Here is a 27,531-nt window from a genome sequence, read left to right as displayed (position 1 = left end):
CCCTATTAAATCTTCCATTAATAAGATAAACAAACAAAAAGCTGCTGTTGACCTTTGCTTTCATTGCTATTGCATGACACATTGCCTGTTATGGTGGTTCTTCCAACCATAAATTTGTAAAAAAAGCTAATAGAAGCACGTTTTTATATTTCAGTCCATGTACCCTCTGCATCACAGACGTCCAGGGGCCCATTAATCATTGGTTCTAAATCCTGGTTCAATTGAATGTGTATAATCATAATATATTCCATTTTGATTTTTTTTTATTATTATATTTTAGTTTTTTGGGGGTAGTAAATAATTATATTAATATGTTGTTGTAAATATGAATCTAAACATTTTATATAGTAATATTTTCTTTGTGGTTAATGTGTCTAAGGCATACATTATATACGGTATACGTATATTCACATAATCATATTTGATACATGAGGGCCTTTAAATTATCAACATGATCAAAACTTTGCTCAAAAACCTGTTGTACATACTGCATACTGTCTGTCGTCTGATCATTAATCTTTTTTTTATCAAGTAAAAGCCTTTTAGTATAACTGTAAGAACCTTCAAGTTGTGATACACGTCTCTTCATGTGTCATGTAATTTTACACATTTTTATACACTAAAGATAAAAATAAATTTAAAATTGTTAGTAATATTTTAACATGAACGCTTGCTGGACTGAAGCAATTTAGATTATCCATACAATTTTATAGAAAAATCAATATTGATAAATGTATCAAATATATAATAGGCCTACATTGTATTGCTTCATATATATATCACTATATATATATATATCACTTTGGGCCTCAGTTTTTTTCCTCCTCCAGTATGAGCTTCATGTTCATATTATATCATACTATGAGCCATAAAACCCAAAACATTTTGAAAAACAAAAGCCTGATTTATCAAATATGAAATAAACACATATGCAAACTTGTTTTTGATTCTTTTTTTTATTATTAACTATTCCATTTCAAAAAGTAGATTTTTCTGATATTATTTAATATATCAGGCTTTACGGGGTTAAAATCATTCTCCTCATTAGATTCATCGCAGAATCAAACGCGCTCCAGGTTATCCCTGCAGCCATAGCAGCGCACGCCAGTCAAAAATCCGGTTGCCTAGGCAGCGGTTGACGTCACGGCCCCTGCCCAGTCCCTGCTCCAGCAGCGTGTGAGTGGGACGGAAACCCCGTGGATCGCACGGGAACGCTATGCTGCGCGCCACAGTCAGTCAGTGAGTGGCAGCTGAACTGTACAGCCGGAGACTCTCATTCACAGGTTGGCTTACTTTCGTTTCATTCAACTCTTCAGTGTATCGTCGTATAAATAAGATCTGTATTTCTTTGTTCTGAGTCTGCTCATTTTAATTGAACAATGCATATCATTCGAAGTGAAGCAAATATTTTGTAATAGCTACTTGCCACAGGGATGCTTCAAAGCTTTTGATCGAGAAACAACTCGTGGTTCAGCACGGATGAGACCAGAATCTAAAGTTTGCTGTAAATTACTTATTTTAACGCAGCCGGGGCTGTTATGTCACTTGAGAACCGCTATTTTTCCGGTTATTAGCTCTTAGTGCTTCAAGCCGTTTTAGATTTCCAGACAACGGAAGAATGAGTCTTCCTCCTCCGCACAGAAATACCACTTCATCTGTTATCATTCATATGTTACGGTCGTGGAATATAAGTGTAAAATTGTGCTTTATCGCATTCAAGCGTAGTCCTAGACGATAGGCAAGCCAGATCTTGTCGGGCACATTAGGCAAAAAGTAGGGCGTTTACCTCACTGCTTTACTACTGTGGAGTTCCTGTCACTTGAAGGTATCGACAGTGTGTGTCATCATGTATTTTCTTTTGGAAATTAATTGGTGCTTTGGTCTTTGTCTGCACAATTTCATATATTCTCATTGTCTAAAAGACCGTTGGAAGATAAAATGGTGCAAACAAACCCGGTTTAGTAGTGGTTTCGTATTGAGACAAAGCGAACGCTAGAAAGGTAATGTCAGGTAAAGAGCGGAACGCACTGGACGTGCGCGCGCTGGGCGGGAGCAGTTCACACGCATAAATCCCCGGATGGACCGTGATCAGACAGACATCATCAGACTGGAGATCAGCCCTGTGTATAGATAGAGGTGTCTTGTTTAAACATTGTGCGCTGCTTGCTGTTGGGCTTGTGTGTGGACTGGGCGTGGTCGGCGAAGTCATGTCCGCATTTTTCACTCCTTTTCTTACATATTCCATGCAAAATAAATGGGGTTTTGTTTTGCGTGGGATATTGCAGTGTTTTCTACAAATGATTTATCTGTGACATCATTATTATCATTATTTAAAAAAACAAAAATCATGTAACTTCCTCTCCCACTTTTTCTCTTTTCTGATGACGTGTTCAATGGCATGAGGGTGGGACAACCTGTCACTCACATGAGATCACAGCAATAGCAAAACACCACGATCCAATCATTTCCAGATGTACAAAATCAAGTCCCGCCCTATGTTTTTTTGTTGTTGTTCAGAAGATGGTTCGCTCGGAGTTGGAAATATACCACAATTTTGGCTTCGGTGTGGTACCACAACCTAATACCCTGTAGTATTGATAGTAAATCGCAACCACACACAGGGTCTGAATTTTGGCATGGGTATTGCTCATAATTTTACTCGTTTCCGCAGAGTTCGCGTTTGTAATGTGTGATATTAGGCCTACCGCAAACATTTATTAGTAAATTAATCAACACAGATTATCACATCAAATAAGTAATTTGAAAACTTTTGTGAGTTTCTCTCAAAATGAGCAAATTGCTTCTGGCTTCAAATGACATTGCGCTGCGATACAACGCTCGCTTTTGCTTCGGGACAGCTGATGGAAATGTCACTTGTCTTTTTAAGCCTTCAATTTAAAGGCAAGCGATTTTATATCATTCATTAGTACTTGTGCGCTCTTTGAGAGAGTAGGTGTTTCTCAATGTCAAGGATACTTCCTCTGCAGGACTGGTCCTTCCAAGTCACTTCCTTCAGAGGCTAGGCGAGGCTCCTCTTTAGCATTCGGAGAACACGTAAATGGAACAGGCTAGCAAGTGCACGTCATTACGTCAGTGAAAAGGTCCGTTAGCCATCAATAACGTAATTTGTATAATATCAATACGGTAGTAATTTGTACTGGCATTTAAACGTTAAACTTTACTTATATTTACTACGGTTATAACAAATGTTTGGTAACGTAAATACTTACACTTGAAAGCATATTGCCCCGTTAACGCTCCGACTCCGCCAACGTCCGATATTTTGTATTTTTTGAACAAGATAGCAAAACTGCGAGCATAGGATTGTGGGTGATTTGAGAGCGCGAAGGCTACTCGTATGCATCCTTTCCTGTATATGGCATATTTTTCGAACGAAGGCCTCAGACCTTGGTTGAAAATCCGAGGATCCTCGACATTGGAACAGCCCTTCGACGGATGTCGATGACGTAGCATCCTCGAAATTCTGGCTTCTGAGGATCCTTCCTTGACATTGAGAAACGCCAACTGTTTCCTTTGCGTTCATACCCACATTGCGCACACATAAAGCCACCTCTCAAAGAGCTTGCGCGTTCCAAAGGGAGTTCTTTTTCACAGCTTATTGCGCTTAAATGGTCAAATACACAATTATGCAGCCTAATATACCTGATGCTGTCTGTCACAAAATAACTTTTGTAACTTTAATTGTAAGGATTTATCTGTTTAATTTATACAGTAAAGACTACAGTGCTATTTTACATTTGATTAGGCCTACTCATTTTTCTATTTCTCTACTTGAATACTACTGTTAGGCCGTGTGTCCACCAAAGCGTTTTTTCACGCAGCTGGCTGGCGTATTCAATTGTTTTCAATGGGAGCGCTGCGTTTTTAGAACGCCATGAGTGTAACGAGGCACTGAGCTAGTATTTCATGCTCAAGCGCTGAGCACTCAGCGTTTTTTACTGGTCGCCGAGAGTTGAAGAATGGTCAACTTTGAGCAAAACGCAGCGCTCATCACTGTCACTTTTCACCCAGCCGTCCAATCACAGTGGAGGAGGGGCGGGACAAATACAACACCAACCAACCGTCACAATCTTTCTACTTGACTTGTACAACGTCAACAGATAAAAACAAGCAGCGTAATAATAGAACAAAATCATTTAAAACAAGAGCCAGAGCAAATACTTTCCATTGTATGGGCATTTTTATATCATTTATATCATCCTTTTATAATCAACACAAAAACAAACTATCTGTGACATGAGATACTAGTAACACTTCCGCGGTTATTCTGTATCATTACAAGCAAAGAGTCTCAACTGAAAAAAACGCTGCACTGCCAAAACACTCTCAAGCGCCCACATAGCGAAACGTTTTCAGCATAGTGCCTAGCTGGATAAAAACGTTTTGGTGGACACGCGGCCTTAGACCTACGTAAACTTCCATAGGAATGAACTAAAAACACTCAATTTGCTCCACGTCAGTGGACACGCACCGTTATGAATGCCCGTGCGGCTGTGCACATTTTACGAATTAGCTGCGATTCGGGGGCGGCATTTTCTTGAATGGTTTGTTCATTATTGTTCCTAATGAAAAACACAACAACAAAACAGTACGGTGACAAACTCACTTAAATAGGCGCTTTTACATTTTGCTTCGAAACCTAATCTTCCGTCATCGTCTTGTTAGTCAAGAGTGAGGGGAAATGGGCAGGTGATGTGGTGCTGCGGTGGGCAAGTGATGTTACAGATGTTGCAGCTGAATACATCGCAGCAAGCCTAGTATGCGTGCACACTCTAGATGTGTATCGCACACCCTTATCATCACACATAAATCAAATTGATGTAAGCACGCAGCAGGTAATCACAGTGATGCTGGTATTCGGACCAAAAGCATGATTGCGCGTTAACCTTTTTTCCTTATTAAACGGTTTAAATGAATATTGAGTCATTAACTTTTTATTTAGTAATTTATGTAATCAAACTATTGCCAGCTGCTTTGTCTATGAATTAGTTCCAAATGAAGTCAAATCAAATTCAGCCAATCAAATTCAAGCACTAAAGCTAACTGCTAAGGGCTGTTCACACCAAGAATTCTTGTTCCAATTCTATAAGAGTAGGGAAGTCATATACAACAATAACTAAGTGTAACAATTTAGCTGGAATCACTTTTTAGAAAGCTTTTTTTATTCATGCTTTTATAAGAAGTAACATAATGTTAACGCTCATTGGTGTGGACACAAATATTTATTGTCATAGTTATCTTTGTATTTATCGTTCTTGGCGTGAACAGCATTTAATGTGTAGAGTAATGTTTTAATTCTTAAATTAGGCCTATCCCTTGTGCTGTGTTGAAAGATCTTTTGTGTTCCTGGTCAAAAAAGGCAGACCTTTTAAAAATTGCTTGAAAATCGCTTATGCTATATCTTTTCGTCGGCTTGTTTTCTTTCAATTAGGACAGGTTTTGTATTTATTTTTGAAACCGATTGATTGTATGCCTCATTGATCTGAACCTCATTGATCTGAGGGTAAAGTTAATCTCTGTGAGAAAGAAAGCCTGTATTACTCAAAATAGCTTGTGTACATGTCATGAACACAAATGTATCCATGAATGTATCCACGCATGCACAGGTCTGAGACCTTTATTTTTGCAAGCACACATGTAAATATGTGGACATGAACATGATGAACATGCTCCTGAATGTTTCTCTTATTTTCGATATCCCCTATTCATTTTCAATGGATGACCATTTTGGTCATCAATAAGGCTGACAATCAGTTAGTTTAAAAAATGCATTCGAAACCTGGCCTAATTGAAAGAAAACAAGTTGACAAAAAGATTGAATCCAATATTTGGTGATTTTAATATTTCATAACGAGAGATTTATAAGCTATTTTTTTGTAGGTCATTTTTTGATCACCACAAGTGTGCCATTTTGTACAACATAAAAGCATTTCGAAACAAACTTCCTGGTTAAACATTAAAACGCACTAGTGTGATAAATTGCACAGAATATTTAAAATTGTATTAATTGTTTCCTCAATTACCCACAAATAATGCTTTGTGAATAAGCTCAGATAAAGGAGGCTTATGATCAATCAGATCCAAAAAGAAATGCAAAACCTGTTCTAATTGAAAGAGAAAATGTTGACAAAAAGATTGAATCCAATTTTTGGTGATAATATAGAGTAATGAGAGATTTTTTTTAAGTAATTTTGTGTAGGCCGGTAATGTTCATCATAGTGAGGCCAGCAGGGGGTGCTCACCCTGTGGTCTGTGTGGGTCATAATGCCCCAGTATAGTGACGGGGACACTATACTGTCAAAAAGCACCGTCCTTCGGATGAGACGTTAAACCGAGGTCCTGACTCTCTGTGGTCATAAAAATCCCAAATTTGACCATTGGCCTCTGTCCATCATGGCCTCTTAATCATTCCCATATACTTTATACTGTTTGGCTTCATCACTCTCTCCTCTCCACAAATAAGCTGGTGTGTGGTGGGCGTTCTGGCGCACTATGGCTGCCGTCGCATCATCCAGATGGATGCTGCACTTTGGTGGTGGTTGAGGAGATTCCCCCTTCCATAAGTACATTTCAAAATTGAATTTGCTGCAAGTGGAAGTCCTTCATTTTCAATTTGAGTTGGTGATGCAACAAAGTAGAGTTTACCTTAATGCAGACGAACAGTAAAACATTGTGGCTCCTGCCAACGTAATTTGAAAATCAGATGTGATTCAGTCATCTCTTACCTCTTTAGTTCAAAAACCACTAAAGATTCAACATGATAACAGTTTAATATGCATTCAGGACATTTCTGTTCCTATTTTATTGAAAGTTAACTAGGTTTTGTTTTTCAATCAAAAAGTGCAATTAACAAACCATTTAGTTCCCTAACTGTGATATCACTAATTATAAAAGTACATATGAATTGATATTTCTAACTCTGTGCCTGAAATACTTTGTTTTTCCTATAGAACTAAGCAGCCATGGACAAGAGCCAACATGTGCAGAGAGCCAAACTGGCGGAGCAGGCCGAACGCTACGATGACATGGCCGACTCCATGAAGGAAGTAACTGAGCTTGGAGAGGAACTGACCGATGAGGAGAGAAACCTGCTCTCAGTGGCCTATAAGAATGTTGTGGGTGCTCGCCGGTCCGCCTGGAGGGTGGTGTCCAGCATCGAGCAGAAGACTGAGGGCAGTGACAAACAGCAGATGGCAAAAGAGTACCGTGAGAAGATTGAGACAGAGCTGAAGGCCATCTGCAAAGACGTTCTGGTGAGCTTTGAAAGGGAAAAAACTACTGCTAGGAATCATAACAGTTGCAGATTTTGACATTTTAAATGGGATATTGTGAATAGTGTCCTGTCCGCAAGGTTTATTTTTGGTCTTAACCAGAACTAGGGTTGGATATAAAGAACTGATTTTCATTTAGAACTAGTTAATTTATAAAATACAACTCTGGAACCGAATAGAGTTGTCACAATACCAAAATTTCAGTCAAATGCCAGTCAAATTTCATGGTTAAAAATCATTTGCTACTATTTTGTCAATTTAGTTTTTTATATAACTATCTTAAAATATTAAAATATTAATTAAATTAAATTAGTTCCTTTTTAATGTTATTAATGATTATGAGTAACCTTAAACATTAACATGTAGCCTTTAAATATTGTTCGGTTAAATAAACATTGCATTTTAAAAAAATGAATTAAAACAAAGAAACACTTAACAGTGACAGATCTATTTTGACATATCTGTTTTTCTTTTTATCCCATCCGTTGTCAAACATCCCAATCTCAGATTCAATCCCGCACTTAATGTAGTTGTCACCCTCGAAACTTTGCAGCATGTACTTGGTAGCATGAAAATAAAACTTTTATTTAAATTATGAATTTTTATTGACTGAGTGAAAATCTGTCCATTCTGCACAATTAATTATTTACATAATCTTCATACTTTTGTTGGTTGTAATGAAGCGATTTGCGAGAATTCAGGGCTCACTCTGAACAAACTGGCATACTGAGCGGATCCTGACTAACTTATGCCTCTGATTGGCAATTGCGTTCATGCGCTCAACAAACATGTCTGTGATTGGCTACAATGCTCAATGCTGCAAAAGCATGTTGTAAATAGAAACCTTTGGCACTCTTCACAGAGCGCTCCCACAAATACACATGGGAGCGCTTGAAAGCAGCGCCTATCTGCGGGTACTAGATTGACCCGATACTTTGTACTACCAGTACTGCAGAAAGGTTTTTAAAATGTAGGTATTGACTGACTTTTTATAAGTATTATGTACTTTTGACAACACTAGAACCGAATTATATTCTTGATTTATTAAGATATTGTCCAGGTTTTCAGTCAGTCAGTGGCTAGAGGTCATTGGGTTTTGCCCAAAACTGTATCCGGATAAGCAAAACAATGAGGCATTTTGTTTGAATGATCACCAAATCAGCTCTTAGATACATAGGGGTTTTTTTCTTCTCAGGAAACTGTAAGTGATACTTACTCTGTGCAACTGGATAAGGCTTTAATGAATCAAACAGGACCATGTCCTCTTCGGGTATTGGGCTGTTTTAGTTGGATTGTTGCCTGAGGCATCTTAAACGGTGGCACGTGGAATGTTATGCTTTGCATTTATGACATTCCTTCCCTTTTCCAGATGTTATTTAGACTGCATCCACAAGAATGTGACGTTTAATCTGGCATTAGGAGGGTAATGGGTTGAAATTGGCTTCTACAAAGGAACAACCTGCTGGACATTACATCTTGTATCCTCTGAACAACCTTACATTTTTGATTCTTCTAAATATTACCAGCCATATTAGATGATGAAATAAAGTACCATGTTGAAGTTATGAGGTGCTTGTGCCTTCGCTGGTAGTCTCACTATCTGACGTCACATCCATGGGCCGTTGGCTGAACGTCTCATGCATATTGCACACAAAATTGGAAACACTTCAGGAGTTTTGAAGTCATCATCAGACTGGATGATGACTTCATTGGATATGGACATCGATGTTACATTGTCACGCCCCTAAACATGGCGCAGAACTTTTTTGCTTTACATGTCAGTCAGACGTCCTCTGGGCGGTCTTTGGCCAGTGAAAGCTGCTATGGAGTCCAGGCCTTCTGCCGTCAGTGTGAAGGTCTGGCTACTAGGGGTGTAGCGGTTCTCTGTAAAAAATTGAACCGTACCATTCTCCACCCACAGATTGGCACGCACTTGCACCACGGTTCATCTAATGTATGTTTCTGTTGATGGATACACATTCTTTCTTCCCAATACATTACAACAGTGATGATCAAAATTTGTGGACAAAACAGACACTCTTGTATGCAAATGCCGTCTGCTCGAACATGACCCAGTCATTTATGCTCCTCACCCGGACCATGCAAATTTAAACATTCAAGATCAAGACACGAAAGAACTCGCACACACTGAGAGAAGATTTGTGTGTGTGTTTGTGTGTGTGCACTCATCTGAAGCGTGCAGATGGCACTCATGTGTGTTCTTTGAGTTCTCTTAAGTCTTGCGCTTGAACGGACAAATTCACGCAAAAAATGTCAACATGCCCGTATTGGCGAGTATCCTAGCAAACATAGTAGGTTATGTCTTAAGTAAAACGTAAACAGTCAAGAAAAACGTGTTCATGTTTAACAGTATGTTCTGGATATATTGGAAAGAAGCCTTTTCATGCTGTCTATGTGTTTAATTTTAATCAAACCACAAAGGACAAAGAAATCACTCACTGCTCACTGACTGAATAGGTTTTTTAACTTCAATAATGATTAATTTATACAGTGAAGATTATACTATGCAATATTTTATATTTGATTACTTTATTCAATTTCTGTACCTGAAAGGCACTGTTTATTTGATATGCATAATTGCTCAATTGTATGTATTTCTTGTAGTTTGATTATTGGTTCTTATTTTATCTATTTATATTTGACACATGTCCTAATTTCCCTGAACATAGGACATACCGAAACCATGACCCTAAAACCGAGATAAAAACCGAACCGTGAGTAATTTGAACTGTTGCACCCCTACTGGCTACGCAAGACTACTTTGCCGGTTGTCCCAATGTTCTTTCCAAAATTGAGTTGGAAAGAAAGCATAATTTTAAATGTTGATTCACATCAAGAACAAAATGAAAATGTAAAGTGTATTGCAAAATGAATAGCTATTCACACCACGTGTGAAAATATCTTTTGGGCTAAGTGGTGCTGTAAGTCTCGCTGTGATCCACCATCTGCAAAGAAGAAGAAAGTTCCAAATGATTTAAGATATTGGAAACAGCCATAAGCAAGGACAAGTTAGTAAAGCAAAAAATTACCACAGTCCAGTCAAAGTTTTAGCACTTTAAAAAAATTATATAAATGATAGGGTAAAATAAACCTTGATTGGCCAGTAAGCTCTATAGTTTTGCAGCCAGGTAATTTGAGCAGCTATGAATCTTGATGTGTTGCCATAAAAATGGGAAATCTCTATAGAAAAATCTTGGCATAAAAAAAAATTCTAGGCATTCATTGAGCAGAAGTGTGGGAACCTTGGTACTTGTTCACTGTCAAGGAGTGTGTGAGTTAAGCATCATATTAGGACTGCTCAATATTACGTTGTTACTATTTTACTGCATTCTACTGATATGTGATGTAATTTGTAGCATCACTCTGATATCCTGATGGGTATTCATTGTTTGGTCTGTGAAAACTGTCATCATATCTTGTGCCTGGGATGCACAGTTTTCAGTTCACTCCCAGTTGCGTCATCTTTCTTCATCCGGGGTGATGGTGAATGATGCCAAATTCTTGCCTTCTGAAGTCCCTTTTGAAATGATCTGTTTTCTAAGTCGACTCATATTGAGCCAGTTCATACTTAGTATTTAGTCCATTATGTTTTTGACTTTGCTACTTGAAAATGGTCGCTAGAAAAGTAGACTGTTAGAAATGTTACTGTCTTGGACTGCTTGTTCAGGTTCATCTGTCTCTCATCCGCAGCATCTCCTGGACAAGTTTCTGATCCGCAACACTTCTCCGGCAGAGAGCCAGGTGTTCTACCTGAAGATGAAGGGAGACTATTACCGCTACCTGGCAGAGGTCGCCACAGGAGACGAGAAAGCCAGTGAGTTTCTCTCAGACAACATTTACATAAGATTTATACAAGATGCACATTTGTCTTTCCTTAATATAATTTATTTTCATTTGAGAAACCGATCCAAATATTAGATGGTCTTTGATGTTCAGCATGGTGTCTCTGAACTTGAGAGTTGTGCAGCCACACCTCCATCACACACATGCATTTTCTTCTTTTTTTTGTTGATAGCTACCAGTGGAACAGGTCTTTACTTGTGCTTCCACACCCTTGAATGGCTGATTATTGAGGGAATGTTGCACAAAATCTTTTAAAACAGAAAGGATTTATGGTTCAGAATGTAAGCTACAATTATCATGTCAACGATTCGATTTGATGTCACAATGCATCACGATTCGTTGCATCCTAAATTTTCATTATTACTGTACATGGCTACATTTTCGTTAATGAATACAAGCAGTCAGATTTATGAACTCCCTTTTTATTTTATATGCTCCAAGAAAGTACACTTCCTAAATGTAGCAAACATCAAACACAACTTAAGTCTGAACATAGCAGACGACATGAGCATTTCGAACTAGTAATAAAAACTAGTAAACAGGCTACTAAAAACGCATGAAACTGTGTACAATAGAAACTTAAGTTACAATAATGCTCACACACACTCACACACACATGCTCGTAAGCACACATACTCGCACACGCGCAAGCACACACACACTTGCACGTACTCACACGCTCGCCCGCAGTAAATGTTAAAATAGTGTGTGCATTTTTTTATTACTCACTTTTGTGTTTCGCCTCCCGCCGCCATTTTACGCTAGCGTGAGAAGTGAGAAGCGCGTATGCAACGAATGACATCAGAGAAACTAGACTATAGTAGGCTATAATCGATTATGGTCTATTACTGCAACGATTAATTTCAACAACCCTAATGTCTTTTAGATTTTGGATAAATGAGATATCTTAGAAAATGGCATAATATTAATTAGGACTGGGTATTGATACAAATTTCCCATTTCGATTTACAAGCTTTCGATTCCAATTGGTTTTAATTCAATATGGATTTTTTTTCTATATATCTGGTACAGTACATGGCAAATTTTCTCAAGGAAAACAAATCTCTCAACAAATGCTGTAAACTGTACAGGGAGTCAGTTGGGACTACATTAATATTGAAGGTTAAAATGAACTGATTTGTTTACAAACATTTAAATTACAAAGTTATAATAATGTTATAATACTAACGAAATTCCGTGCTACACCTAGTAGTAAAGCTGAAGAGAGGATCAGTTCACGTGCGCTTTGCTTGATCTGAGGCGGCAACAGCGATCTGTCACGCCACATTAAAGACCACCAAAAATGTATTTATTGTTTGAATTTCATAATAAAATGGACAAAATTTGAAATGTGTCTTTTCATATAAAAATTCCAAAGCACAAAGCTTATTGCAATTTATTGAATGCATTGGAGGCCAGCTACAATGTTCTGGCGAAGCGATGCATTTGTGTAAGAAAAATATCCATATTTAAAACTTTATAAAGTAAATTATCTAGCTTGCACCAGATCGCCTTCCATATTCAACTTATGGAAAAAGTAGTCACTGCCATTATAAAGCTTGGAAGAACCACAACATTTTTAATATAACTCCGATTTTATTCGTCTGAAAGATGAATGTCATTTACACCTAGGATGACTTGAGGGTGAGTAAATCATTGGCTAATTTTCATTTTTGGGCGAACTAACCCTTCAAAATGCTGTCCAGGTTGACAGTCCACTAGCTTTTGGAACAGATCTATAATGTCCACATTAATATTCTTACATAACTGCCAGTATAACTCTTGTAGTGATTTTAATATCTTGTTTTACTCATTTGTTTGTCCTTGAGCTAATAAACTGGCTCTGCTCCAAACTCTCCAGCTGCCTACCTAGAGAAATCATAGGCACGCCAACACGAAGGCTGCTATGCAGCAAAACGATGCTGCTTATACCCAATACCTTGTTTTAGCCAACATCTATAGCAGCATCTCACGAATAAGACAATCTTTAAGAATGCATTACTTTAATGGGGTTATATGATGCTTTTTAATGTTTTCCTTTTAATGTGTAATGTAGCTTTTTGTGTATGTATACGATCTGCAAAGTTACCAAGCTCTTAGTCTCCCACAAAAAGATGTATTCTATCTACTAGACAACATTGATCCAGACCTACCTAAAGCTCAATCAATTGAAGTCCAGATATTACTTCCTCAAACGTTCATGTCACAAAGAGAAATATTAGCACAACGCCCGCGGGCCAAAGGTAAACGCAAAGAAAGAAGGCAAGGTTTCAGTGAATTGAGGTGTTGTCGTCATGTCACTGTGCATTTGGATGCAAAAGCAAAACCACATTTATTTATAAAGCTGACTTATTAATAAAGCTGTTCCTGAGCAGTACAACCCTAAAGCTTGCTTGTGCACAGTGCATTTTACAGAGGACAGCTTCCTGAACCCGGGAGGGTATAACACAGGTAATATAAAAAGCCCCGTTTCAACCGAAATTACCGGAACAACTTGTCAAACTTTTTTTCCCCCAGACCTGTTGCGGTGAAGATTAGTCCGGTGATGTAGGACTACGCATGACTTTCCAGTTCCTGCTGGATTTCGTCCTCCGCATATAAACTTAAAGCTACACTGTGTAACTTTTTTAAAAACACTTAGTTCTTTCAAAAATATATGTGCTCATTAATGTACATTTACTTCTTTCAAGTAATAAAGTATTCTCGTAAGTTTATAATATGCCATTGAAAATACATACGGGTAAGGGGTTCGAATGCGGGTCGCCATGTTGCCCCTCCATCTTGAAAGTACATTAGCCAAAGAGGGACATACCTGTAAATTCAAGCTTCGCCTTTCGCGTTTTAACACTCGATGGCACCGTGTCGAATGTGGACGAGGTCGAACTGGAAGCCATGTTAATCTTGGACTAAATTGGCCACCGTAGGAGTTAAAACGAAATCGGAATTGAGAGGAACAGAAACAAAAATTCTCTGGATGGTCATATACCTTTTCACCACTAGATGGGGGAAAATATCACACAGTGTAGCTTTAATACAGCCTAAACCTTGTCGTCGGTCCATTGGTCGTATTTTTTAAACTTCATTGTTGATTCGAATAGCAAACAACTCTTACTGCACACACCGCGACAGACAATCATGTATAACACGCTATCGTGTTATACAACCCGAAAGTTCCTGAACTTTGAAAAAGTACTACCTCGTGAGCAGGGATGTTTTGAGGCAGAAATTTTTACCCGGAAGTTCATTTAGACCCTGGTTCCTGCAGTTGAAACGCACAAAGTAACTGTTACCACTCCAAAGTCCTTAGTTCCTGGGGAAAGTTCCTGCGGTGGAAAAGCGGCTAAAGGCTACTTACCACTGTGACGTGTTCTGCACAAGTTGTGTTTGCAAAGTTGGTTCCGATCGATCGGCTTGACACTGGAGACACTAGACACTGGAGCTCCAATAATGTACAGTATCTTAAAAATAATGTGCTTTTGAACTAGGGATGTACCGGTACCAGTACTCGGGTGTCGGTCTGATACTGTGCTCATGCACTCGTAAAACTACCCAGATGACTACCGACCGCGATGACTTCATTGTGAACGCGCACCTTCACGCTAGTGCGCACGTGGCGAGTATAAACCAAGCTTAACCTCTCGTCACACAGATACCTCTCGGCACCATACAGTAGTGTTGAATGTGAAAGGCTGTTTAGTAAGGATGTGCACAACGACTAGTCTAACCCGGGGGGCGGGAGACAGTATGCGATTGATCCATTTGAAAGAACATTTAATCTATGAATAGTCAAATCCCATACTGAATGTCGCTAAAAACAGATCACATAAATGCTATGCCTGTCTGCATTATGATAATTGTATTAAACTTGAGCGTTCATTTAAGCACGTATAGCCATTATAGGCATATTTATTCAAATCAACTTAGTCAATAGACAGCGCAGGACCAATAAGACAAACCTCACTGAAGCCTCCACACACGAGCACCAGAGAAAACCAACGCATGCAAAACCTGAGGTAAAATTAATTGATTTTGTTTTGCTGCAGATATACAGATTTCAAAATAATATATTAATTCCTAGATATAACATTAACACATAACATAAGCCTTTATAAAAAAAAAATATATATATAAAGCAAAACATTAAATGTGCAAAAACAATTCATGTAATTTCCAATTCGACTAGCAGCATTAATAACGTTAAACCGACTAGTTTGCTAGTCTCGCACATCCCTACTGTTTAGCTCAGACAGAAACAGGCTCATAGCTGATCATGCAGAGAAGCTTATTTTCATCAAAAAGAACTTGCCTCTCACTTTTCCCAAAAAAGTCTAAAGGCCTTTGCACACTGAGTCCGAAATTTGCATGCGAAATTTTCGCAAGTCAAAAAATAAATTCGACCTCACGTTATGTCAATCACACTTGCACACTGCCTCCGAAACTTTCGTCCGTCAAAAAAACATTTCGGAACAGGTTAGATTTTCTGCGTTTTTCGCATCCGTTTTTCCCATCTACAGTGCTGATGCCCAACCTAAAACTGCTGGCAATGGTGGTGAATGAATCGCCAGTGCTCCGATAATTACAATTATATATACAAATATTATTGTTTCAAAAATACTACTAATATTATTATATCACAGTTATAATTATAGCACACCAAGTCCCTGTAAACCGTGTGTGTGTGTGCGCGCGCGCGGATCCCTTAGACATACTGCCAGTCTCTGTTCAGGATCAATTGATTCACGGAAATTGGTGGTCTTCTTTTTAATATGTGGCTCCAGTATCACTAGCAAAGCATCAAACTGAGCCACTGACATTCTAAAGTAAACTTTGTATCGGCCTGGACAATCCCGCTGCTCCTTGATAAGGAGGTTGAACTCCCCTTCCTCTCTACGCGATCGCAGGAGTGGATGGACCCATTATTTCCTTTCTTTTTCTCTTTTTAAGAAGAGAGAGGACAAAAAAAATAATCCTCACTACTTGAAGACGGCATTTGGCATTGTTTTGCGTTTTTTTTTTCGTAACACATTCAAAGTGTGCAAGGTCTCTGCGTGACGAATTTTTCGCATCAGGAATACGAAAAAACGCATGCGCAAATTTCGGACTCAGTGTGCAAAGGCCTTTAGTCTTTAGTATCCTACTGTACTAACATATGATAACATAGTTTTAGTTGTTCTGCTACTATGTTGTGTGGTACTGAAATCCACTGAATGTGTTACAGGTTACATTTATGTGAAATGGGCAGCAGTGCCATGTTTGTTTAGGAAAACACCAAGTTGAATGTTAAAATGTCAGTTACAGCATCAAGTTGTATATTTACTTTGTTACAGTCAGAAAGTGAAAAAGATCTGATAAATATAAAACATTGTTAGAAGAACTGTAACGGTATTATTAAGCACTCATATCAGTACTTGGTATCGGCAAGTACCCAAATGTAAGTACTTGTACTTGTACTTGGTCTGAAAAAAAGTGGTATCGGTGCATCCCTATTTTGAACATTTAAAGCATGTTAACCTATTCTATTACACCCAATAATATAATTAGCTTTACAATAGCATCATATGACCCCTTTAAGCTAAGTGTCTCAATTAAAAATACTTTAAGTACTAAAAATAACCCCATCTTTTTTATCCAAATATCTGAACTTAGTAACATTACTAGGGTTTGGAAGAGAGTGTCAGTTTTCCTTAACCACTACCTGATCATGTTTGATGCTTTTGAACTCAAGGGGTCAGTAAATTAACCCTCTTAATAGAGTTAGAATCACATTAAGTAGCCACAGACTCAGAGTTTTCATTAATTATATATTTGGAAATGAAGGATGGAGGTTTAGATCTGAAGGTCTTGTGTCCTAGTTCATAAAGCTCTTGAGACACAAGCTACTTGCAGATTAATTTGAGAACGTCCAGTGTGACGTTTTATGCCTCCTGTGCCTTGAGCCCGCATGTAAAATCCTCACTGTAGCTAATATCTTTACTTTATTACAAAAAACTAGCCCAATCGAGTGATTTGGTTGTGAATTTTGGACGAGTTTTTGATTTTTTTTTTTGTGTGTGTGTCCAGCAAGGGCCGTGCAAATGTTTATTTTATTTTTCACCGTCCAGTCTTTCTCTCGTCACAAGCTGACATCTCAGCTGCAGATTCAGAAGCGCTGCAGTGCCTTTCCTCAGTATTGCTGCACAATCCTGCTCCACCTTCTTTCATTTCATTAATGAGGCTAATGAGTGATTTCCCTTCACATGGGGTCTTTGGCTGAGTGTGTCTCAGTATGTCCTACGTGGAAGTAATAATTCATTTTTTCGATAGATGCACGAGGTTATTAGGGCTGCTTCTTCTCCCTGCAGGGTTTGATGAATTTTTAAGAGCCTGGTGTGTTTCTATGGCAGCACAGGAGTGAATGATCTGGCTGAAGCTGCCATCTGTGGAAATGACAGGACCAGACTGTGCCGCAGATCCTAGATCAGTCTATGTTTGTAGAGTATTATAGTTAAGCTGCAGGTTTTTCATAGATTCTTACGAGAGAGGAAAGAATATCGCTGGTCTATTTGAGCTTAAGCAGCCGCTGACCTACTACTGTCAGTATGATGGGCTGCGTGATCATCGCCATGGCAACAGCATCTGGCTTATGTGTGTTGTCCAGCTGGGTGTCGGCAGTAGGCAGAACCTCCTGCGGGTGGGTTTAATATATGCACCGCTTGGCCACTGTCTCCTAAAGCTCTTCAAATGAACAATTTCTACTGCTCATCAGGCACGGTGTGTGAAACTCTTTTTACAGAGCTGCCTCTCTGCAGATATTTATGTATTTCTCTCTGAGCACAGATCAATACAGGCAGAAGCAAGCTTTTAATGCACCACAATATTTACTGACAACTCTTAAGTGTGCAGAAGGGAAGAAAATTATATCTAATTTTCAGCCATTACATTTAAAAAAAAACATTTTTAGTTTTGAAATGGCTTATTTTTTTCCCTTTTATAGTATCTTTTAAAAAACAGTCAACCCCCTGTAGAGATCTGTATGTGTATCCATCACAGCCTCGCTTTCACTATCAAAGATGGCACTGCTGTGAATAACACTCCTCACAGAACTTGAGAGGGGACTGAAACTGTGTTTTTGTCCCTTGAAATGGACAGTTCAAAAGAACTGATTCTTGAAAGTGAGTCAGAGTATATGTGTATGTATATATATATATATATATATATATATATATATATATATATATATATATATATATATATATATATATATATATATATATATATATATATATATATATATATATATATATATATATATATATATATATATATATATATATATATATATATATATATATATATATATATATATATTGAAACATTTGTTTTAATGGTCTCATACACAAGGCAAGGAGAGTGCATGAAACTGTCTTTAGGACACTGGCCAAATAAAAAACACATTAAGAACAGCTTCAGCAAATCCTTAAGAATAAATCTTTTAGATGCACTACTGTTTAAAAGTTTGGGGTTGGTAAGAGTATTGCTTTTGAAAGAACTCTTTTATGATCACCAAGGATGTATTTATTTGAGATTGTGAAATATTACAATTTAACTTTTTTAATGTATTTTATTAACTGTAATTCATTACATTACATCATTACTCCAGTCTTCAGTGTCACATGATCCTTCAGAAATCATTCTAATATACTGATTTGCTGTTCAAGAAACATTTCTTATTATCAATGTTGAAATTTGTCGTGCTGTGATAATTTGTGATAATTTTTTTAGGATTCTTTTGATGAATGGAAAGTAAAAAAAACAGCATTTATTTGAAATACTAGAGATCTGTTGTAACATTATACATGTATTTACCGTCTTTTACCTCGCTGGATAAAAAAAAATATACTCTACTGACTTCAAAATTGAGTGGTATTGTATATTGTTGGTAGGAAACTATGAAATGATTCTTGCATAAATAATTTCTTTGCCTTTGCAAACAGATATCATCCAGAAGTCTCAGGAAGGGTACCAGGCCGCCTTTGACATCAGCAAAGACAACATGCAGCCCACTCATCCCATCCGCCTGGGCCTGGCTCTCAATTTTTCAGTCTTTTATTACGAGATCCTGAACTCTCCAGAGCAGGCCTGTGAACTGGCCAAGAAGGTTAGAATGGGTGCTCATGAAACTCAAAAATCATACACAGTATACTATAATGCCCCTTAAGCTTTTGTGTTGATTAAATGTAATGCTAAGTATTATTCATTTATTTGTTTTTATGTAGGCTTTCGATGATGCCATTGCTGAGCTGGACCAGTTAACTGAAGACTCGTATAAAGACAGCACACTCATCATGCAGCTACTTAGAGACAATCTGACAGTGAGTTCATGTTTTTATGATATTAACCCAGTACTAACATGTGATGAACTGAGAATTTCTTGGCTGATAATTATGCAGATAACTGATTTTGCTAGCATTTATCCCTTATCCAATTAAAAAACGTTTATTAAAATACCACTGTAATCATAATAAAAATAAATAAAAACCTCATACAGATTGGACATGCATTGGAAATGTCTCAATTAGTAGAATACAGCAAGTTTATTAATTGGACAATCTATGCAGGTATTCAAGTGTGATATACTCTTGTATTCAAAAACAGCTAGATAGTGTTCACTGGAATGGAAAACAGACATGTTTAGAGAGATGTTTTTCAGAGTTTAACTACTTTTTAAAGGGATAATGAAATTGAAAATCAAAATGTCCTTGATATTTACATTTATGAGGTTACTCTCTCAAAGCTCCCCAGTTTAAAATATGATTTTCTACCATCCCGAAATGCCTGAAATTGGTGCCATAAAGTTCACCAATCACAGAAGTTCTTGCTTTCTGAAAGAGGTAACGCCCCTTGAAACTAACCTTATTGCATATGCTGACCTTATTGCATATGCATTTGTTGGAGTTTCCCTTTAAGATGCTAAATTTATGGGAGAAAAATATTTAAATGAGTCATGCAAGGTGATTTACTAAGGTTTATGCTCGTCAATTTATTGGCATTTGCACCATTTACCTCCCAAAAAAGCATGTCTTAAACCAGAAGCTAATTTGCGCTGCTCTTGTTAGATTCCGTTGACCCTTATGGAAATGATCCAGCTGCGTCAGTGTTCTTTTATTTGTGCATCGTCAACTTTCCACTCCCATCAGGACTTTTTTGGAATTCGCTCATGTTAATTTGCCCTGTTTAGTAAATCTGGTCCTAAGTTTTTTGACGTTGAAAATGAGGGAGAAAAAAAAAAGCCAATATCTGAACTAACCTGCAGAAATATAAAATAAAGATCTGAAAATGCATTTCATGATCCCTTTAATTTAAACATACAGAGTTTATGATGACGCGAGACATGGAAAAAAAATGCAACGTGGCACAACACAGCCTTTAAGGGATAGTTCACCCAAAAATGAAAATTCTGTAATCATTTACTCACCCTCAAGTTGTTCCAAACCTGTATGAGTTTCTTTGTTCTGCTGAACACAAAAGAAGATATTTTGAAGAATGTTTGTAACCAAGCAGATAGAGCAACCATTGACTACCATAGTAGGGAAAAAAATACTATGGTAGTCAGTGGTTGCTCTATCTTCTTTATTACAAGCATTCTTCAAAATATTTTCTTTTGTGTTCAGCAGAACAAAGAAACTCATACAGGTTTGGAACAACTTTTCATTTTTGGGTGAAGTATCCCTTTAAATCATATAAACGTAAAACTTTTTTTGCCAAATGTTGCTTAATGGAACATTATCAAAATATTTAAAATGCCATATTTATTACTAGGGGTGTGAAGAGACACTAGGCTCATGAGACGAGACACGAGATTAGGTTCACGAGAACAGAACGAGACAAGATTTTTACACAGTATTTTAAGAAATCCTCAATGATGAAATACATGACTAGAAAAATAGTCTGTAGGTACATTTTGAAATGTTTTAACTAATCAATTTGTAGTTAATGTCATTTCAGTTCTACTTTATCATATGCAGGAAAATACAATACTCAAGCACTGTAAAAGGTTTTGCCACAAACTCAACTGACTGGCTTCTTTCCTGTATGATTGTCTCTTCATACCTTAGTTAGAACTGCACACTTCTACAACTTTCGACCTCCTAATTGAGCACCTTTCCACAAATTGATCATAGATATTAAGTGCAAACAATAAGTGCAACCATAATCAAAGTAATATCTCAATATTCAAAGTGCAAATAGAGACCAAATTGTTCTTCAAGCATGATACTGAGCTAGGATATGGTTAACTGCCCAGCCTAAGATAGTTTTCATATTGGGCGTTTGAATTACTTTCAATTTCGCCATCGCACGTACTCTGTGAATAGGGAGCGGTGGGGCTGAACACGATATAAAACATTTGTCTGACGCTTCGTTTGCGCAACGAATCCTCCGTCACGGCCCTGTCAGTCTTCTCGTCACGTGACCAGTGCTACGCACTAAGGTCGACTCGAACAAGTCATGTTGGATGAGCTGATGGAATCGAAGCGACCGTTATCCACTGGAATGAAATAGTTTTTATTTCTTTACAAAGCAAAATGACAGCGGAGGCGTAATGTAAACGTTGCCGTGGCACATTCTATCCTTACTTCACCCTCACACTCCGCATTGACAATATGATGCGAGACAGCTTTTCACCTTGACGAGAAATCTCGTCATACTTTAATATTGCGAGATCTCGTAGCACGAGATCTCGTCACACCCCTATTACTTACAAATGACCTGTTTATAAAGCTCTAACACAAGTTAACCATGTATAGATCTTGAAATAATTCTTAGAGAGCGCGCACACTGATGGATGATGCCGGTTAGGTCTTACGTCCACATTACAAAAAACAATGGTGCAGGAAAATGTGCTGTGCACTTTATCCGTTTAAATTATCAGCTGTAATTCATCCGAATTCCACTATATTCATTATCAGCAAAGAAAAAAATTAGCTGATCCAGATGCATCGTGTTCCTTTCTACCTTTTTTAATTTTCTGTGTTTAAAATGTTAGAAATATACAGAAATTTCGGTGGATGAATGTGTCCCATTTGATTTTCAGCTGTGGACCTCTGACAATCAGGCCGACGGTGAGGACACAGAGGAGGGGCGGGAAAACTAAAGCCAACTCTACAAAGAACCTTTTCAGTCAGCACAGCGAGAGACAACGCTGACGCTTTTACAGTTCCAGCTTCATACTCACCAGCCCGTCATTTATGTGTGTGTTTGGATTTGAGAGTGCGAAGGAAAGACTGTTTGTGTACGTGGGTTTGTTTGGGGGAGGGGGGGAGGGGGCAAACAGCAGTTGTTTGTCTTTAAAACGTGTTAATCGTGGATTGGAGGACGCAAAATAGATAGTTGGCTTGATGCGCGCTCATGCATATGCTCACTGGGATGCTGATGCGAGTCGCCATGAAGCCAACATCAACTTTGTTGTTGGTGCATACGTGAGAGAGCGAGTATGAAACCTTTTCTGAGTTTGCTAGGGGAGCGTTTAGTGATGGGTTTCTTGTGGCTTAGACTGAAATCTTCATTTTCCTAAAGAATCATGGGAAATAAACCAAAAGTCAGTATGAACGGATACTTGTGTCAGATTGGGCTTGTGCAAGACATTCCACTTCAGTTGTCAAGTGTTTGATTTCTCATTGGTGAATAACGCATACATACAATCTCTCTTTGTCAACCAGACCTAAGATCAAAAAGACTTGACACATGGCTTATACTGTAACTTTGATATAAAAGTCTTGTTACCGGAGTAACGCTTTTCATGTGCTTATCTGATTAATACTGTTTTCTATTAGGATTCTTGGTTTTGTTTTATTTGTACTACTACTTACTAAATCTGTTTTTAGTTTGTTTTGTTTACTCTTTTGATACTTGCCTAAAATGCATGTGGCTTTAGTTAATCAGGGTGACTGGAGTTGGCTGATTGGGCTGCCTAGAAACTGTCTTTGAATTTTCATACAGAACACTCAGCATTATTGTTATTTGTTATGGAGGGTGGGCGGAGGGATCTGGATTTCATGTTAGTGGAATTAAAACAGATAAAACACAAACCACATGATCTCTTGTTCTTTTTGCCTTGCGTTCAGTCTGTGGTGCTGTTCATGAAAGATCCTATTTCTGGACGACTTCAAATATTCATTTCGTTCAGTGCTTGCTTGGGGAAACGGGGTGTGTTTCTGTGACACAAATAAGATTAAAAAGGATTTTCAAGTTAATACTTACCCAAAATTGAAACTCTGCATCATTTACTCGACCTTGTGTGGTTCCACACCTTTCTTGGAACGTAAAAGATGTTCGGCAGAATCTACTGTCTGCTTTTTTCTCATACATCAAAAAGGAATATGAACTGGTGGTGTCAAACTCCGTGACGTCTGTGATTTCGAACAAAAATCGATGGCTTTGTGGCTATATGTCTAACTAAAATGCCATTTTTTACTGTACCTTAATACAAAGAATAGAGAGATACTGCAGAGCATGTCTAACATTTTTGTTGACTTCGGAAGACATGGAATGCGCAAGTTTATTATTATTTTTTCTGTCCCAAAGAAAGACTACAGAACAACATGAGGGTCAGTAAAAGATTCCGTTTAACTTTTAATCCGGGAAATTGCTTCAATAGAAACCCTCTTCTATGGCTTTGAGTGGTGTTAGTGGTCAAGTGGTTGTCTTCTAAGACCTGATTTACATTCAGTGCAGGAAATGGGTCATATAATCTCAGTGGAAGCTGCAGTCATTTGAGTCTGTAAAGGCCTTTGAGTCCTGCACCAGATTCAGTGGACCGAGGAGAGGTGACTTTCAGGACAGGTGACTGTGGCAAATGCTGACTAACTTGCATGACCTGGGGCCTATGCCATGAAGCCAGTTTAGGTGGCTAGCCAGGTATGTTTCAGTTTAGTTTGCGCAACCCTGGGATTTAGGGACCATGAAAGTGGTTTGGATTTTAGCGGTGTTCATTGCCACAGTAACTTACGATTCACGACTAACCTGCTCCAGGGCAGGTTATGTTCTGGATAAGAGATCTCAAACTGAAATTAGACCAATCAGCTTTGAGCAAAGTGACACACCTCTGATGCAATGAAGTCACTCCCCGAGTTTCTGCTCCAAATTAAAGGTCGCTACATAGCGAATGATTTTTAAAGACAACATTGTCTGTTGGTTCATCAATTATTATTAAGCACTTAGGTTAAATTAATATAAATAAGCTTTGGAAACAGTAGATAAAGCTATTAGAATGACTACATATGAGCTTTTTTGTTCAAATCTCTCTATAAACTAACTTCACAACTTTTACTTGCACTGATTTAGCTAGATTTTCTTCTTTTAGTTGTCCTCTTTCATAGACAGCTCTTTGTTCCAACTGCCATCATGGTACGGGCCCCTGATCTCACCAGTGCGCTCTAGTCATGAACAAGCAATGTTGATTTGTTGTTAATGTCATGATGCCCGTTGAGGACTGAGCACACTGATCATTTTAAATGACATCCTACTTGTGGAAAACCTGGACAGATGTGGACGATTTTGAATTGTAATCTTTGAAAACATATGTAGATTAGTAAAATCTTTAAAAGTCATGAACGTTAGTGAATTTCGGTCGCTAGAAATTCCTTTTTGAAACTGGAATAATTTATTTCAATAATAATAATCCTAATCCAGTAGTCTGTATAGTAATTCAGTTGTCACGTGTGATTTTGGCAGGGTGTATAATATAATGTATGATATAATAATTAATATAATTATAGAAAACCTGGAAATAACGGGGAATTTTATTAATTGTGATTTCCATCCCTTGAAAACTTCTGTAGCTCTATAAAATCAAGAAAGCCCTCTAAATTATTAGGGAATGCACGTTTTGGTGGCTATAAATTGCTCTTTGAAAATTGAATAATTTATTTTAAAAATCCTGATCCAGTAGTACAAATAATAATTTATTGAGAAAAATGTGTGTGAACTGTTATTGCAAAAATAATATAGTATAATCTAAATCTCTGGGTGCTCCAGTTGTGTGTGTGTGTGTGTGTGTGTGTGTGTGTGTGCGCGCACCCCTGCCCAGGGTGTCCCTCGCCTGTGGCCCGACACACTGTGATAGGCTCCAGTGTCCCTGCGACCCTGCAGAGGATAGATAGATGGATGGATGATATAATATATCTAAATATAGAATCCCTGGAAATATTAGGGAATTTTAAAATTGCAATTTCCAGGTCTTTTTTTTTTTACCTTAAAAAAATCCCTGTTTGTCAATCCAATTAAATGAACTCCATCACCTCTGAGTGCCCTGTATGTCTGGAAAGCTCTTTGGAAGGGCACTGTTCCTCTCAGTTTGGGTGTGTCAGTGAAGAGCCTCGGGCTACGGCTGTGGGATGGGCCCGTGTTGCCATGGAGATGGACAGACTGCACTGAACAACATTACTTATGTGGAAAAGGAATGAGTAATCAGCAGGAAGGGATGGGAGACAGAAACTTCTCTGAGTAATGACAAAGCACACTGTCATGCGAGACAATACATGTGGATTATTAAACACTTCAGCAGTTCAGAAGGCTACTTTCATATGAGAAGTTTGAGCAGGATTTACAAAAGAAACTTGCAATATTTAAAGGGACAAAGAACACAATTCAGCTTCAGTTCGGGCAATATGGAAGGATATAATCAACAACATATTTCATGAAATAATTAAAATTTGCAATCAGTCTGTAAATATACAATAAAATGTGAGGGATGTAGTGTTGTGGGGAAAAATGCTACCAATAACTGCATTTGTGGCTCACACACACACTCACTTAAAAGAAAGACAGATAGATAGATGATAGACAGTCTGACAGACAGACAGACAGATAGATAGATAGACAGACAAACAGACAGATAGATAGACAGCTAGACAGACAGATATATAGATAAACAGACAGACAGATAGATATATAGATAGACAGATGGATAGATGGATAGACAGACAGACAGACAGATAGATAGATAGATAGATAGATAGATAGATAGATAGATAGATAGATAGATAGATAGATAGATAGATAGATAGATAGATAGATAGATAGATAGATAGATAGATAGATAGATAGATAGATAGATAGATAGATAGATGATAGATAGATAGATAGATAGATAGATAGATAGATAGATAGATAGATAGATAGATAGATAGATAGATAGATAGATAGATAGATAGATAGATAGATATACAGACAGATAGATGGATAGACAGACAGATAGATAGACAAACAGACAGATAGACAGACAGACAGATATATAGAAAGACAGATAGATGGATAGACAGACAGATAGATGGATAGACAGACAGATATATAGAAAGACAGATAGATGGATAGACAGACAGACAGATATATAGATAGATAGACAGACAGACAGACAGACATATATATATATATATATAGATAGACAGACAGACAGATAGACAGACAGACAGATATATAGAAAGACAGATAGATAGATATACAGACAGATAGATAGATGGATAGACAGACAGATATATAGAAAGACAGATAGATGGATAGACAGACAGACAGATATATAGATAGATAGACAGACAGACAGACAGACATATATATATATATATATATATAGATAGACAGACAGACAGATAGATGGATAGACAGACAGATAGACAAACAGACAGACAGACAGATATATAGAAAGACAGACAGACAGACAGACAGATAGATGGATAGACAGACAGATAGATATATAGATAGATAGACAGCTAGACAGACAGACATATATATATATAGATAGACAGACAGACAGATGACAGACAGACAGATAGATGGATAGACAGACAGACAGACAGACAGATATATAGATAGACAGACAGACAGACAGATAGATATATAGATAGACAGACAGACAGACAGACAGACAGACAGACAGACAGATAGATGGATAGACAGACAGACAGACAGATAGATGGATAGACAGACAGACAGATATATAGATAGACAGACAGACAGACAGATAGATGGATAGACAGACAGATATATAGATATACAGACAGACAGACAGACAGACAGATAGATGGATAGACAGACAGACAGATAGATGGATAGACAGACAGATATATAGATAGACAGACAGACAGACAGACAGACAGACAGGTAGATAGATAGATAGATAGATAGATAGATAGATAGATAGATAGATAGATAGATAGATAGATAGATAGATAGATAGATAGATAGATAGATAGATAGATAGATAGATAGATAGATAGATAGATAGATAGATAGATAGATAGATAGATAGATAGATTTTGTTAATGTAATGTTAAAAACACAGATTGTCTCTGTAGAAAATATAGATCAATAGATCAAATCAGTGCAGCTCAGCACTGCGGAT

General features: G+C 37.7%; 1 protein-coding gene across 1 annotated transcript; it reads left to right on the top strand.

Moving 5' to 3' along the window:
* Window positions 1–1,106: 1,106 nt before the first annotated feature.
* ywhaz (tyrosine 3-monooxygenase/tryptophan 5-monooxygenase activation protein, zeta polypeptide) lies at window positions 1,107–23,221 on the top strand. Its single transcript, XM_079829525.1, has 6 exons — window positions 1,107–1,283; window positions 6,972–7,274; window positions 11,004–11,127; window positions 19,130–19,293; window positions 19,412–19,507; window positions 22,228–23,221. The coding sequence occupies exons 2-6, from the start codon at window positions 6,984–6,986 to the stop codon at window positions 22,285–22,287; spliced, it is 735 nt and encodes a 244-aa protein (XP_079685651.1). The 5' UTR covers window positions 1,107–1,283; window positions 6,972–6,983; the 3' UTR covers window positions 22,288–23,221.
* Window positions 23,222–27,531: the final 4,310 nt, after the last annotated feature.

Source organism: Gobio gobio, assembly GCF_949357685.1.
Source record: "Gobio gobio genome assembly, chromosome: 11".
NCBI lineage: Eukaryota > Metazoa > Chordata > Actinopteri > Cypriniformes > Gobionidae > Gobio > Gobio gobio.
The sequence above is the reverse complement of the archived record's forward strand: the minus strand, read 5'-3'. Positions and strand labels throughout refer to the sequence as shown.

What these genes read in the sequence shown, in the direction of transcription:
- ywhaz (XM_079829525.1), top strand. Translation starts at nt 6,984, where the DNA reads ATGGACAAGAGCCAACATGTGCAGAGAGCCAAACTGGCGGAGCAGGCC. An exon ending in CCATCTGCAAAGACGTTCTG is followed by an intron (nt 7,275 to 11,003) that starts GTGAGCTTTGAA and finishes TCTCATCCGCAG; the next exon opens with CATCTCCTGGACAAGTTTCT. An exon ending in TACTTAGAGACAATCTGACA is followed by an intron (nt 19,508 to 22,227) that starts GTGAGTTCATGT and finishes TTTGATTTTCAG; the next exon opens with CTGTGGACCTCTGACAATCA.